A 13904-nucleotide genomic window follows, 5' to 3' on the forward strand; every position below is an offset into this window, starting at 1 on the left:
CCCCGCTCTCTCCCCATAGCCCTGTATCAATCCCAAACTAATCCCACTGCCCCGCTCTCTCCCCATAGCCCTGTATCAATCCCCAAACTAATCCCACTGCCCCGCTCTCTCCCCATAGCACTGTATCAATCCCAAACTAATCCCACTGCCCCGCTCTCTCCCCATAGCTCTGTATCAATCCCAAACTAATCCCACTGCCCCGCTCTCTCCCCATAGCCCTGTATCAATCCCAAACTAATCCCACTTCCCCGCTCTCTCCCCATAGCCCTGTATCAATCCCAAACTAATCCCACTGCCCCGCTCTCTCCCCATAGCCCTGTATCAATCCCCAAACTAATCCCACTGCCCCGCTCTCTCCCCATAGCCCTGTATCAATCCCCAAACTAATCCCACTGCCCCGCTCTCTCCCCATAGCCCTGTATCAATCCCAAACTAATCCCACTGCCCTGCACTCTTCCCATAGCCCTGTATCAATCCCAAACTAATCCCACTGCCCCGCTCTCTCCCCATAGCCCTGTATCAATCCCAAACGAATCCCACTGCCCTGCTCTCTCCCCATAGCCCTGTATCAATCCCCAAACTAATCCCACTGCCCCGCTCTCTCCCCATAGCCCTGTATCAATCCCCAAACTAATCCCACTGCCCCACTCTCTCCCCATAGCCCTGTATCAATCCAAACTAATCCCACTGCCCCGCTCTCTCCCCATAGCCCTGTATCAATCCCCAAACTAATCCCACAGCCCCGCTCTCTCCCCGTAGCCCTGTATCAATCCCCAAACTAATCCCACTGCCCCGCTCTCTCCCCATAGCCCTGTATCAATCCCAAACTAATCCCACTGCCCGCCCTCTCCCCATAGCCCTGTATCAATCCCAAACTAATCCCACTGCCCCGCTCTCTCCCCATAGCCCTGTATCAATCCCAAACTAATCCCACTGCCCCGCTCTCTCCCCATAGCCCTGTATCAATCCCCAAACTAATCCCACTGCCCCGCTCTCTCCCCATAGCCCTGTATCAATCCAAACTAATCCCACTGCGCCGCTCTCTCCCCATAGCTCTGTATCAATCCCAAACTAATCCCACTGCCCTGCTCTCTCCCCATAGCCCTGTATCAATCCCCAAACTAATCCCACTGCCCCGCTCTCTCCCCATAGCCCTGTATCAATCTCCAAACTAATCCCACTGCCCCACTCTCTCCCCATAGCCCTGTATCAATCCCAAACTAATCCCACTGCCCCGCTCTCTCCCCATAGCCCTGTATCAATCCCAAACTAATCCCAGTGCCCTGCTCTCTCCCCATAGCTCTGTATCAATCCCAAAGTAATCCCATTGTCCCACTCTCTCCCCATAGCCCTGTATCAATCCCAAACTAATCCCACTGCCCCGCTCTCTCCCCATAGCTCTGTATCAATCCCAAAGTAATCCCATTGTCCCACTCTCTCCCCATAGCCCTGTATCAATCCAAACTAATCCCACTGCCCCGCTCTCTCCCCATAGCTCTGTATCAATCCCAAACTAATCCCACGGCCCTGCTCTCTCCCCATAGCCCTGTATCAATCCCCAAACTAATCCCACTGCCCCGCTCTCTCCCCATAACCCTGTATCAATCGCCAAACTAATCCCACTGCCCCACTCTCTCCCCATAGCCCTGTATCAATCCAAACTAATCCCACTGCCCCGCTCTCTCCCCCTAGCCCTGTATCAATCCCCAAACTAATCCCACTGCCCCGCTCTCTCCCCGTAGCCCTGTATCAATCCCAAACTAATCCCACTGCCCCGCTCTCTCCCCATAGCCCTGTATCAATCCCCAAACTAATCCCACTGCCCCGCTCTCTCCCCATAGCCCTGTATCAATCCCCAAACTAATCCCACTGCCCCGCTCTCTCCCCATAGCTCTGTATCAATCCCAAACTAATCCCACTGCCCTGCTCTCTCCCCATAGCCCTGTATCAATCCCCAAACTAATCCCACTGCCCCGCTCTCTCCCCATAGCCCTGTATCAATCCCCAAACTAATCCCACTGCCCCACTCTCTCCCCATAGCCCTGTATCAATCCAAACTAATCCCACTGCCCCGCTCTCTCCCCCTAGCCCTGTATCAATCCCCAAACTAATCCCACTGCCCCGCTCTCTCCCCATAGCCCTGTATCAATCCCAAACTAATCCCACTGCCTCGCTCTCTCCCCATAGCCCTGTATCAATCCCAAACTAATCCCACTGCCCCGCTCTCTCCCCGTAGCCCTGTATCAATCCCAAACTAATCCCACTGCCCCGCTCTCACCATAGCCCTGTATCAATCCCACACTAATCCCACTGCCCCGCTCTCACCATAGCCCTGTATCAATCCCACACTAATCCCACTGCCCCGCTCTCTCCCCATAGCCCTGTATCAATCCCAAACTAATCCCACTGCCTCGCTCTCTCCCCATAGCTCTGTATCAATCCCAAAGTAATCCCATTGTCCCACTCTCTCCCCATAGTCCTGTATCAATCCCAAACTAATCCCACTGCCCGCCCTCTCCCCATAGCCCTGTATCAATCCCCAAACTAATCCCACTGCCCCGCTCTCTCTCCATAGCCCTGTATCAATCCCAAACTAATCCCACTGCCCCGCTCTCTCCCCATAGCTCTGTATCAATCCCAAAGTAATCCCATTGTCCCACTCTCTCCCCATAGCCCTGTATCAATCCCAAACTAATCCCACTGCCCTGCTCTCTCCCCATAGCCCTGTATCAATCCCCAAACTAATCCCACTGCCCCGCTCTCTCCCCATAGCCCTGTATCAATCCCCAAACTAATCCCACTGCCCCACTCTCTCCCCATAGCCCTGTATCAATCCCCAAACTAATCCCACTGCCCTGCTCTCTCCCCATAGCCCTGTATCAATCCAAACTAACCCCACTGCCCCGCTCTCTCCCCATAGCCCTGTATCAATCCCCAAACTAATCCCACTGCCCCGCTCTCTCCCCATAGCCCTGTATCAATCCCAAACTAATCCCACTGCCCGCCCTCTCCCCATAGCCCTGTATCAATCCCCAAACTAATCCCACTGCCCCGCTCTCTCCCCATAGCCCTGTATCAATCCAAACTAATCCCACTGCCCGCCCTCTCCCCATAGCCCTGTATCAATCCAAACTAATCCCACTGCCCCGCTCTCTCCCCATAGCCCTGTATCAATCCCAAACTAATCCCACTGCCCCGCTCTCCCCATAGCCTTGTATCAATCCCAAACTAATCCCACTGCCCCGCTCTCTTCCCCATAGCCCTGTATCAATCCCAAACTAATCCCACTGCCCCACTCTGTCCCAGTAGCCCTGTATCAATCCCAAACTAATCCCACTGCCCCACTCTCTCCCCATCGCCCTGTTTCTTCCTCTACTTGAAATATTTATCTAACCAGCACTGCCAGCTCTAACCGGCTCTTGCCGAGTCAAAAATTGCTACTTATTTTGAAAGACAAACATGCAAGGTGTAATCGAGGTCCTGTTTGGGGCAGTCACATGACGTTAGAGTCATGACACCATTTTCAATTTGTCACATAAAGTTACGTTGATAGTGTCCCCTACTGCTTTGGAATGTTGAGTTCTCTCACGGTTTTGAACATATTATTGATACACAGAGGTCCCAATCACACTACCGATATGACTATAACTTTCAGATAAATCCAGGGAGGAATGACGAATGGAGTGACCTCCGACACCATTCCTCAGGATTCCTCCCCGGGTTTTCTATTTCTTTTATTTTCCCCTTCGCCTTTTTATGATTGTATTAATGTACCGCCCGCCTCTTCTTTTTCACTATTGAAGAAGGGTTACACACTCCACACGTTGACTGGTCTGTTCTCTCCACAGACGCTGACTGTGTGTATTTTGCGTTTTGCTGGTATGGAAATGGTGGGCGATGCGCGAGGAGCAGGCGCTAGCCACTGTCACACTCTCACCGTTTCTATCCAAGGCGATCAGGTTCGAAGCGTGCAAGACTTCAATGTAGAGTTTGTATTCGGCAGCTTCGTAGTGAGATTTGATGCAAAGCGTCCCATACGGAGTGGGCTCGGTGGATTTCTGGGGAGGAACAGCAGAGATAACGTGATTTAAACCGGATTTATTATTACCCTCAATTCCCTCCTCTCCTTCCCGGTTTCGGGGGGGGGCAGGGCGTCAGACACTGACCTTTCACCTCTGCTTACAGGACCTGAATCCAGGCCCAGAGGAGAGAAGCAATCTGCAGATTCCACGGTCTGTTAGGCTCCAACACGCAATGGACGGGAAGCCCCAACTCGCGGATATAAAGAGCGGGAGAATCTGCTGAGAGGGGCGGATATAAAGAGCGGGAGAATCTGCTGAGAGGAGCGGATATAAAGAGCGGAGAATGTGCTGAGAGGAGCGGATATAAAGAGCGGAGAATGTGCTGAGAGGAGCGGGTATAAAGAGCGGAGAATCTGCTGAGAGGAGCGGATATAAAGAGCGGGAGAATCTACTGAGAGGGGCGGATATAAAGAGCGGAGAATGTGCAGAGAGGAGCGGGTATAAAGAGCGGGAGAATCTACTGAGAGGGGCGGATATAAAGAGCGGAGAATCTGCTGAGAGGAGCGGATATATAGAGCGGAGAATCTACTGAGAGGAGCGGATATAAAGAGTGGGAGAATCTGCTGAGAGGAGCGGATATAAAGAGCGGAGAATCTACTGAGAGGAGCGGATATAAAGAGCGGGAGAATCTGCTGAGAGGAGCGGATATAAAGAGTGGGAGAATCTGCTGAGAGGAGCGGATATAAAGAGCGGAGAATCTGCTGAGAGGAGCGGATATAAAGAGCGGAGAATCTGCTGAGAGGAGCGGATATAAAGAGCGGAGAATCTACTGAGAGGAGCGGATATAAAGAGCGGAGAATCTGCTGAGAGGAGCGGATATAAAGAGCGGAGAATCTGCTGAGAGGAGCGGATATAAAGAGCGGAGAATCTGCTGAGAGGAGCGAGATATAAAGAGCGGGAGAATCTGCTGAGAGGAGCGGATATAAAGAGAGGGAGAATCTACTGAGAGGGGCGGATATAAAGAGCGGAGAATCTGCTGAGAGGAGCGGATATAAAGAGCGGGAGAATCTGCTGAGAGGAGCGGATATAAAGAGCGGAGAATCTGCTGAGAGGAGCGGATATAAAGAGCGGAGAATCTACTGAGAGGGGCGGATATAAAGAGAGGGAGAATCTACTGAGAGGAGCGGATATAAAGAGCGGAGAATCTGCTGAGAGGAGTGGATATAAAGAGCGGAGAATCTGCTGAGAGGAGCGGATATAAAGAGCGGGAGAATCTACTGAGAGGAGCGGATATAAAGAGCGGAGAATCTGCTGAGAGGAGCGGATATAAAGAGCGGGAGAATCTGCTGAGAGGAGCGGATATAAATAGCGGAGAATCTGCTGAGAGGAGCGGATATAAAGAGCGGGAGAATCTACTGAGAGGAGCGGATATAAAGAGCGGAGAATCTGCTGAGAGGAGCGGATATAAAGAGCGGGAGAATCTGCTGAGAGGAGCGGATATAAAGAGCGGAGAATCTACTGAGAGGAGCGGATATAAAGAGCGGAGAATCTGCTGAGAGGAGCGGATATAAAGAGCGGGAGAATCTGCTGAGAGGAGCGGATATAAAGAGCGGAGAATCTACTGAGAGGAGCGGATATAAAGAGCGGAGAATCTGCTGAGAGGAGCGGATATAAAGAGCGGGAGAATCTGCTGAGAGGAGCGGATATAAAGAGCGGAGAATCTGCTGAGAGGAGCGGATATAAAGAGCGGAGAATCTGCTGAGAGGAGCGGATATAAAGAGCGGAGAATCTGCTGAGAGGAGCGGATATAAAGAGCGGAGAATCTGCTGAGAGGAGCGGATATAAAGAGCGGAGAATCTACTGAGAGGAGCGGATATAAAGAGCGGAGAATCTGCTGAGAGGAGCGGATATAAAGAGCGGAGAATCTGCTGAGAGGAGCGGATATAAAGAGCGAGAGAATCTACTGAGAGGAGCGGATATAAAGAGCGGGAGAATCTGCTGAGAGGGGCGGATATAAAGAGCGGGAGAATCTACTGAGAGGAGCGGATATAAAGAGCGGAGAATCTGCTGAGAGGAGCGGATATAAAGAGCGGAGAATCTACTGGGAGGAGCGGATATAAAGAGCGGGAGAATCTGCTGAGAGGAGCGGATATAAAGAGCGGGAGAATCTGCTGAGAGGGGCGGATATAAAGAGCGGGAGAATCTACTGAGAGGAGCGGATATAAAGAGCGGAGAATCTACTGAGAGGAGCGGATATAAAGAGCGGGAGAATCTACTGAGAGGAGCGGATATAAAGAGCGGAGAATCTACTGAGAGGAGCGGATATAAAGAGCGGGAGAATCTGCTGAGAGGGGCGGATATAAAGAGCGGGAGAATCTACTGAGAGGAGCGGATATAAAGAGCGGAGAATCTGCTGAGAGGAGCGGATATAAAGAGCGGAGAATCTACTGAGAGGAGCGGATATAAAGAGCGGAGAATCTGCTGAGAGGAGTGGATATAAAGAGCGGAGAATCTGCTGAGAGGAGCGGATATAAAGAGCGGAGAATCTGCTGAGAGGGGCGGATATAAAGAGCGGGAGAATCTGCTGAGAGGAGCGGATATAAAGAGCGGGAGAATCTGCTGAGAGGAGCGGATATAAAGAGCGGAGAATCTGCTGAGAGGAGCGGATATAAAGAGCGGTAGAATCTGCTGAGAGGAGCGGATATAAAGAGCGGAGAATCTGCTGAGAGGAGCGGATATAAAGAGCGGGAGAATCTACTGAGAGGAGCGGATATAAAGAGCGGAGAATCTGCTGAGAGGAGCGGATATAAAGAGCGGGAGAATCTGCTGAGAGGAGCGGATATAAAGAGCGGAGAATCTACTGAGAGGAGCGGATATAAAGAGCGGAGAATCTGCTGAGAGGAGCGGATATAAAGAGCGGAGAATCTGCTGAGAGGAGCGGATATAAAGAGCGGGAGAATCTGCTGAGAGGAGCGGATATAAAGAACGGGAGAATGTGCTGAGAGGAGCGGATATAAAGAGCGGGAGAATCTGCTGAGAGGAGCGGATATAAAGAGCGGGAGAATCTGTTGAGAGGAGCGGATATAAAGAGCGGAGAATCTGCTGAGAGGAGCGGATATAAAGAGCGGAGAATCTGCTGAGAGGAGCGGATATAAAGAGCGGGAGAATCTACTGAGAGGAGCGGATATAAAGAGCGGAGAATCTGCTGAGAGGATCGGATATAAAGAGCGGGAGAATCTACTGAGAGGAGCGGATATAAAGAGCGGAGAATCTGCTGAGAGGAGCGGATATAAAGAGCGGAGAATCTGCTGAGAGGAGCGGATATAAAGAGCGGGAGAATCTGCTGAGAGGAGCGGATATAAAGAACGGGAGAATGTGCTGAGAGGAGCGGATATAAAGAGCGGGAGAATCTGCTGAGAGGAGCGGATATAAAGAGCGGGAGAATCTGCTGAGAGGAGCGGATATAAAGAGCGGAGAATCTGCTGAGAGGAGCGGATATAAAGAGCGGAGAATCTGCTGAGAGGAGCGGATATAAAGAGCGGGAGAATCTACTGAGAGGAGCGGATATAAAGAGCGGAGAATCTGCTGGGAGGAGCGGATATAAAGAGCGGGAGAATCTGCTGAGAGGAGCGGATATAAAGAGCGGAGAATCTACTGAGAGGAGCGGATATAAAGAGCGGAGAATCTGCTGAGAGGAGCGGATATAAAGAGCGGGAGAATCTGCTGAGAGGAGCGGATATAAAGAGCGGAGAATCTACTGAGAGGAGCGGATATAAAGAGCGGAGAATCTGCTGAGAGGAGCGGATATAAAGAGCGGGAGAATCTGCTGAGAGGAGCGGATATAAAGAGCGGAGAATCTGCTGAGAGGAGCGGATATAAAGAGCGGAGAATCTGCTGAGAGGAGCGGATATAAAGAGCGGAGAATCTGCTGAGAGGAGCGGATATAAAGAGCGGAGAATCTGCTGAGAGGAGCGGATATAAAGAGCGGAGAACCTACTGAGAGGAGCGGATATAAAGAGCGGAGAATCTGCTGAGAGGAGCGGATATAAAGAGCGGAGAATCTGCTGAGAGGAGCGGATATAAAGAGCGAGAGAATCTACTGAGAGGAGCGGATATAAAGAGCGGGAGAATCTGCTGAGAGGGGCGGATATAAAGAGCGGGAGAATCTACTGAGAGGAGCGGATATAAAGAGCGGAGAATCTGCTGAGAGGAGCGGATATAAAGAGCGGAGAATCTACTGGGAGGAGCGGATATAAAGAGCGGCAGAATCTGCTGAGAGGAGCGGATATACAGAGCGGGAGAATCTGCTGAGAGGGGCGGATATAAAGAGCGGGAGAATCTACTGAGAGGAGCGGATATAAAGAGCGGAGAATCTACTGAGAGGAGCGGATATAAAGAGCGGGAGAATCTACTGAGAGGAGCGGATATAAAGAGCGGAGAATCTACTGAGAGGAGCGGATATAAAGAGCGGAGAATCTGCTGAGAGGAGCGGATATAAAGAGCGGGAGAATCTGCTGAGAGGAGCGGATATAAAGAGCGGAGAATCTGCTGAGAGGAGCGGATATAAAGAGCGGGAGAATCTACTGAGAGGAGCGGATATAAAGAGCGGAGAATCTGCTGAGAGGAGCGGATATAAAGAGCGGGAGAATCTGCTGAGAGGAGCGGATATAAAGAGCGGAGAATCTACTGAGAGGAGCGGATATAAAGAGCGGAGAATCTGCTGAGAGGAGCGGATATAAAGAGCGGGAGAATCTGCTGAGAGGAGCGGATATAAAGAGCGGAGAATCTACTGAGAGGAGCGGATATAAAGAGCGGAGAATCTGCTGAGAGGAGCGGATATAAAGAGCGGGAGAATCTGCTGAGAGGAGCGGATATAAAGAGCGGAGAATCTGCTGAGAGGAGCGGATATAAAGAGCGGAGAATCTGCTGAGAGGAGCGGATATAAAGAGCGGAGAATCTGCTGAGAGGAGCGGATATAAAGAGCGGAGAATCTGCTGAGAGGAGCGGATATAAAGAGCGGAGAATCTACTGAGAGGAGCGGATATAAAGAGCGGAGAATCTGCTGAGAGGAGCGGATATAAAGAGCGGAGAATCTGCTGAGAGGAGCGGATATAAAGAGCGAGAGAATCTACTGAGAGGAGCGGATATAAAGAGCGGGAGAATCTGCTGAGAGGGGCGGATATAAAGAGCGGGAGAATCTACTGAGAGGAGCGGATATAAAGAGCGGAGAATCTGCTGAGAGGAGCGGATATAAAGAGCGGAGAATCTACTGAGAGGAGCGGATATAAAGAGCGGGAGAATCTGCTGAGAGGAGCGGATATAAAGAGCGGAGAATCTGCTGAGAGGGGCGGATATAAAGAGCGGGAGAATCTACTGAGAGGAGCGGATATAAAGAGCGGAGAATCTACTGAGAGGAGCGGATATAAAGAGCGGGAGAATCTACTGAGAGGAGCGGATATAAAGAGCGGAGAATCTACTGAGAGGAGCGGATATAAAGAGCGGAGAATCTGCTGAGAGGGAGCGGATATAAAGAGCGGAGAATCTACTGAGAGGAGCGGATATAAAGAGCGGAGAATCTGCTGAGAGGAGCGGATATAAAGAGCGGAGAATCTACTGAGAGGAGCGGATATAAAGAGCGGAGAATCTGCTGAGAGGAGCGGATATAAAGAGCGGGAGAATCTGCTGAGAGGAGCGGATATAAAGAGCGGAGAATCTTCTGAGAGGAGCGGATATAAAGAGCGGAGAATCTGCTGAGAGGAGCGGATATAAAGAGCGGGAGAATCTGCTGAGAGGAGCGGATATAAAGAGCGGGAGAATCTGCTGAGAGGAGCGGATATAAAGAGCGGAGAATCTGCTGAGAGGAGCGGATATAAAGAGCGGAGAATCTGCTGAGAGGAGCGGATATAAAGAGCGGAGAATCTGCTGAGAGGAGCGGATATAAAGAGCGGAGAATCTACTGAGAGGAGCGGATATAAAGAGCGGAGAATCTGCTGAGAGGAGCGGATATAAAGAGCGGAGAATCTGCTGAGAGGAGCGGATATAAAGAGCGGAGAATCTACTGAGAGGAGCGGATATAAAGAGCGGAGAATCTGCTGAGAGGAGCGGATATAAAGAGCGGAGAATCTGCTGAGAGGAGCGGATATAAAGAGCGGGAGAATCTGCTGAGAGGAGCGGATATAAAGAGCGGGAGAATCTGCTGAGAGGAGCGGATATAAAGAGCGGAGAATCTGCTGAGAGGAGCGGATATAAAGAGCGGGAGAATCTGCTGAGAGGAGCGGATATAAAGAGCGGAGAATCTGCTGAGAGGAGCGGATATAAAGAGCGGAGAATCTGCTGAGAGGAGCGGATATAAAGAGCGGGAGAATCTACTGAGAGGAGCGGATATAAAGAGCGGAGAATCTGCTGAGAGGAGCGGATATAAAGAGCGGGAGAATCTACTGAGAGGAGCGGATATAAAGAGCGGAGAATCTGCTGAGAGGAGCGGATATAAAGAGCGGAGAATCTGCTGAGAGGAGCGGATATAAAGAGCGGGAGAATCTGCTGAGAGGAGCGGATATAAAGAGCGGGAGAATCTGCTGAGAGGAGCGGATATAAAGAGCGGAGAATCTGCTGAGAGGAGCGGATATAAAGAGCGGGAGAATCTGCTGAGAGGAGCGGATATAAAGAGCGGAGAATCTGCTGAGAGGAGCGGATATAAAGAGCGGAGAATCTGCTGAGAGGAGCGGATATAAAGAGCGGGAGAATCTACTGAGAGGAGCGGATATAAAGAGCGGAGAATCTGCTGAGAGGAGCGGATATAAAGAGCGGGAGAATCTGCTGAGAGGAGCGGATATAAAGAGCGGAGAATCTACTGAGAGGAGCGGATATAAAGAGCGGAGAATCTGCTGAGAGGAGCGGATATAAAGAGCGGAGAATCTGCTGAGAGGAGCGGATATAAAGAGCGGAGAATCTACTGAGAGGAGCGGATATAAAGAGCGGAGAATCTGCTGAGAGGAGCGGATATAAAGAGCGGAGAATCTGCTGAGAGGAGCGGATATAAAGAGCGGAGAATCTGCTGAGAGGAGCGGATATAAAGAGCGGAGAATCTGCTGAGAGGAGCGGATATAAAGAGCGGAGAATCTGCTGAGAGGAGCGGATATAAAGAGCGGAGAATCTGCTGAGAGGAGCGGATATAAAGAGCGGAGAATCTACTGAGAGGAGCGGATATAAAGAGCGGAGAATCTGCTGAGAGGAGCGGATATAAAGAGCGGAGAATCTGCTGAGAGGAGCGGATATAAAGAGCGAGAGAATCTACTGAGAGGAGCGGATATAAAGAGCGGGAGAATCTGCTGAGAGGGGCGGATATAAAGAGCGGGAGAATCTACTGAGAGGAGCGGATATAAAGAGCGGAGAATCTGCTGAGAGGAGCGGATATAAAGAGCGGAGAATCTACTGGAGGAGCGGATATAAAGAGCGGAGAATCTGCTGAGAGGAGCGGATATACAGAGCGGGAGAATCTGCTGAGAGGGCGGATATAAAGAGCGGGAGAATCTACTGAGAGGAGCGGATATAAAGAGCGGAGAATCTGCTGAGAGGAGCGGATATAAAGAGCGGGAGAATCTACTGAGAGGAGCGGATATAAAGAGCGGAGAATCTACTGAGAGGAGCGGATATAAAGAGCGGGAGAATCTGCTGAGAGGGGCGGATATAAAGAGCGGGAGAATCTACTGAGAGGAGCGGATATAAAGAGCGGAGAATCTGCTGAGAGGAGCGGATATAAAGAGCGGAGAATCTACTGAGAGGAGCGGATATAAAGAGCGGAGAATCTGCTGAGAGGGGCGGATATAAAGAGCGGGAGAATCTGCTGAGAGGAGCGGATATAAAGAGCGGAGAATCTGCTGAGAGGGGCGGATATAAAGAGCGGGAGAATCTGCTGAGAGGAGCGGATATAAAGAGCGGGAGAATCTGCTGAGAGGAGCGGATATAAAGAGCGGAGAATCTGCTGAGAGGAGCGGATATAAAGAGCGGTAGAATCTGCTGAGAGGAGCGGATATAAAGAGCGGAGAATCTGCTGAGAGGAGCGGATATAAAGAGCGGGAGAATCTACTGAGAGGAGCGGATATAAAGAGCGGAGAATCTGCTGAGAGGAGCGGATATAAAGAGCGGGAGAATCTGCTGAGAGGAGCGGATATAAAGAGCGGAGAATCTACTGAGAGGAGCGGATATAAAGAGCGGAGAATCTGCTGAGAGGAGCGGATATAAAGAGCGGAGAATCTGCTGAGAGGAGCGGATATAAAGAGCGGGAGAATCTGCTGAGAGGAGCGGATATAAAGAACGGGAGAATGTGCTGAGAGGAGCGGATATAAAGAGCGGGAGAATCTGCTGAGAGGAGCGGATATAAAGAGCGGGAGAATCTGCTGAGAGGAGCGGATATAAAGAGCGGAGAATCTGCTGAGAGGAGCGGATATAAAGAGCGGAGAATCTGCTGAGAGGAGCGGATATAAAGAGCAGGAGAATCTACTGAGAGGAGCGGATATAAAGAGCGGGAGAATCTGCTGAGAGGAGCGGATATAAAGAGCGGAGAATCTGCTGAGAGGAGCGGATATAAAGAGCGGGAGAATCGGCTGAGAGGAGCGGATATAAAGAGCGGGAGAATCTGCTGAGAGGAGCGGATATAAAGAGCGGGAGAATCTGCTGAGAGGAGCGGATATAAAGAGCGGGAGAATCTACTGAGAGAGCGGATATAAAGAGCGGGAGAATCTGCTGAGAGGAGCGGATATAAAGAGCGGGAGAATCTACTGAGAGGAGCGGATATAAAGAGCGGAGAATCTGCTGAGAGGAGCGGATATAAAGAGCGGAGAATCTGCTGAGAGGAGCGGATATAAAGAGTGGAGAATCTACTGAGAGGAGCGGATATAAAGAGCGGAGAATCTGCTGAGAGGAGCGGATATAAAGAGCGGGAGAATCTGCTGAGAGGGGCGGATATAAAGAGCGGAGAATCTGCTGAGAGGAGCGGTATAAAGAGCGGAGAATCTGCTGAGAGGGCGGATATAAAGAGCGGGAGAATCTGCTGAGAGGAGCGGATATAAAGAGCGGAGAATCTGCTGAGAGGAGCGGATATAAAGAGCGGAGAATCTGCTGAGAGGAGCGGATATAAAGAGCGGGAGAATCTACTGAGAGGAGCGGATATAAAGAGCGGAGAATCTGCTGGAGAGCGGATATAAAGAGCGGGAGAATCTGCTGAGAGGAGCGGATATAAAGAGCGGAGAATCTACTGAGAGGAGCGGATATAAAGAGCGGAGAATCTGCTGAGAGGAGCGGATATAAAGAGCGGGAGAATCTGCTGAGAGGAGCGGATATAAAGAGCGGAGAATCTACTGAGAGGAGCGGATATAAAGAGCGGAGAATCTGCTGAGAGGAGCGGATATAAAGAGCGGGAGAATCTGCTGAGAGGAGCGGATATAAAGAGCGGAGAATCTGCTGAGAGGAGCGGATATAAAGAGCGGAGAATCTGCTGAGAGGAGCGGATATAAAAGAGCGGAGAATCTGCTGAGAGGAGCGGATATAAAGAGCGGAGAATCTGCTGAGAGGAGCGGATATAAAGAGCGGAGAATCTACTGAGAGGAGCGGATATAAAGAGCGGAGAATCTGCTGAGAGGAGCGGATATAAAGAGCGGAGAATCTGCTGAGAGGAGCGGATATAAAGAGCGAGAGAATCTACTGAGAGGAGCGGATATAAAGAGCGGGAGAATCTGCTGAGAGGGGCGGATATAAAGAGCGGGAGAATCTACTGAGAGGAGCGGATATAAAGAGCGGAGAATCTGCTGAGAGGAGCGGATATAAAGAGCGGAGAATCTACTGGGAGGAGCGGATATAAAGAGCGGGAGAATCTGCTGAGAGGAG

At 50.8% G+C, this 13904-nt stretch overlaps 1 protein-coding gene across 1 annotated transcript in view; it reads right to left on the minus strand.

Annotated features, from left to right (window-relative positions):
* Nucleotides 1–13904, minus strand: part of baiap3 (BAI1 associated protein 3) — a 296698-nt gene that overhangs the window by 17213 nt on the left and 265581 nt on the right. The window contains 1 exon segment of the mRNA XM_086002220.1: nucleotides 3938–4058. Within this exon segment, the coding sequence (XP_085858346.1) occupies nucleotides 3938–4058 (121 nt within the window).

Source organism: Somniosus microcephalus, chromosome 11, assembly GCF_052327205.1.
Source record: "Somniosus microcephalus isolate GS21.2 chromosome 11, FLI_Smic_1.0, whole genome shotgun sequence".
NCBI classification, from domain to species: domain Eukaryota; kingdom Metazoa; phylum Chordata; class Chondrichthyes; order Squaliformes; family Somniosidae; genus Somniosus; species Somniosus microcephalus.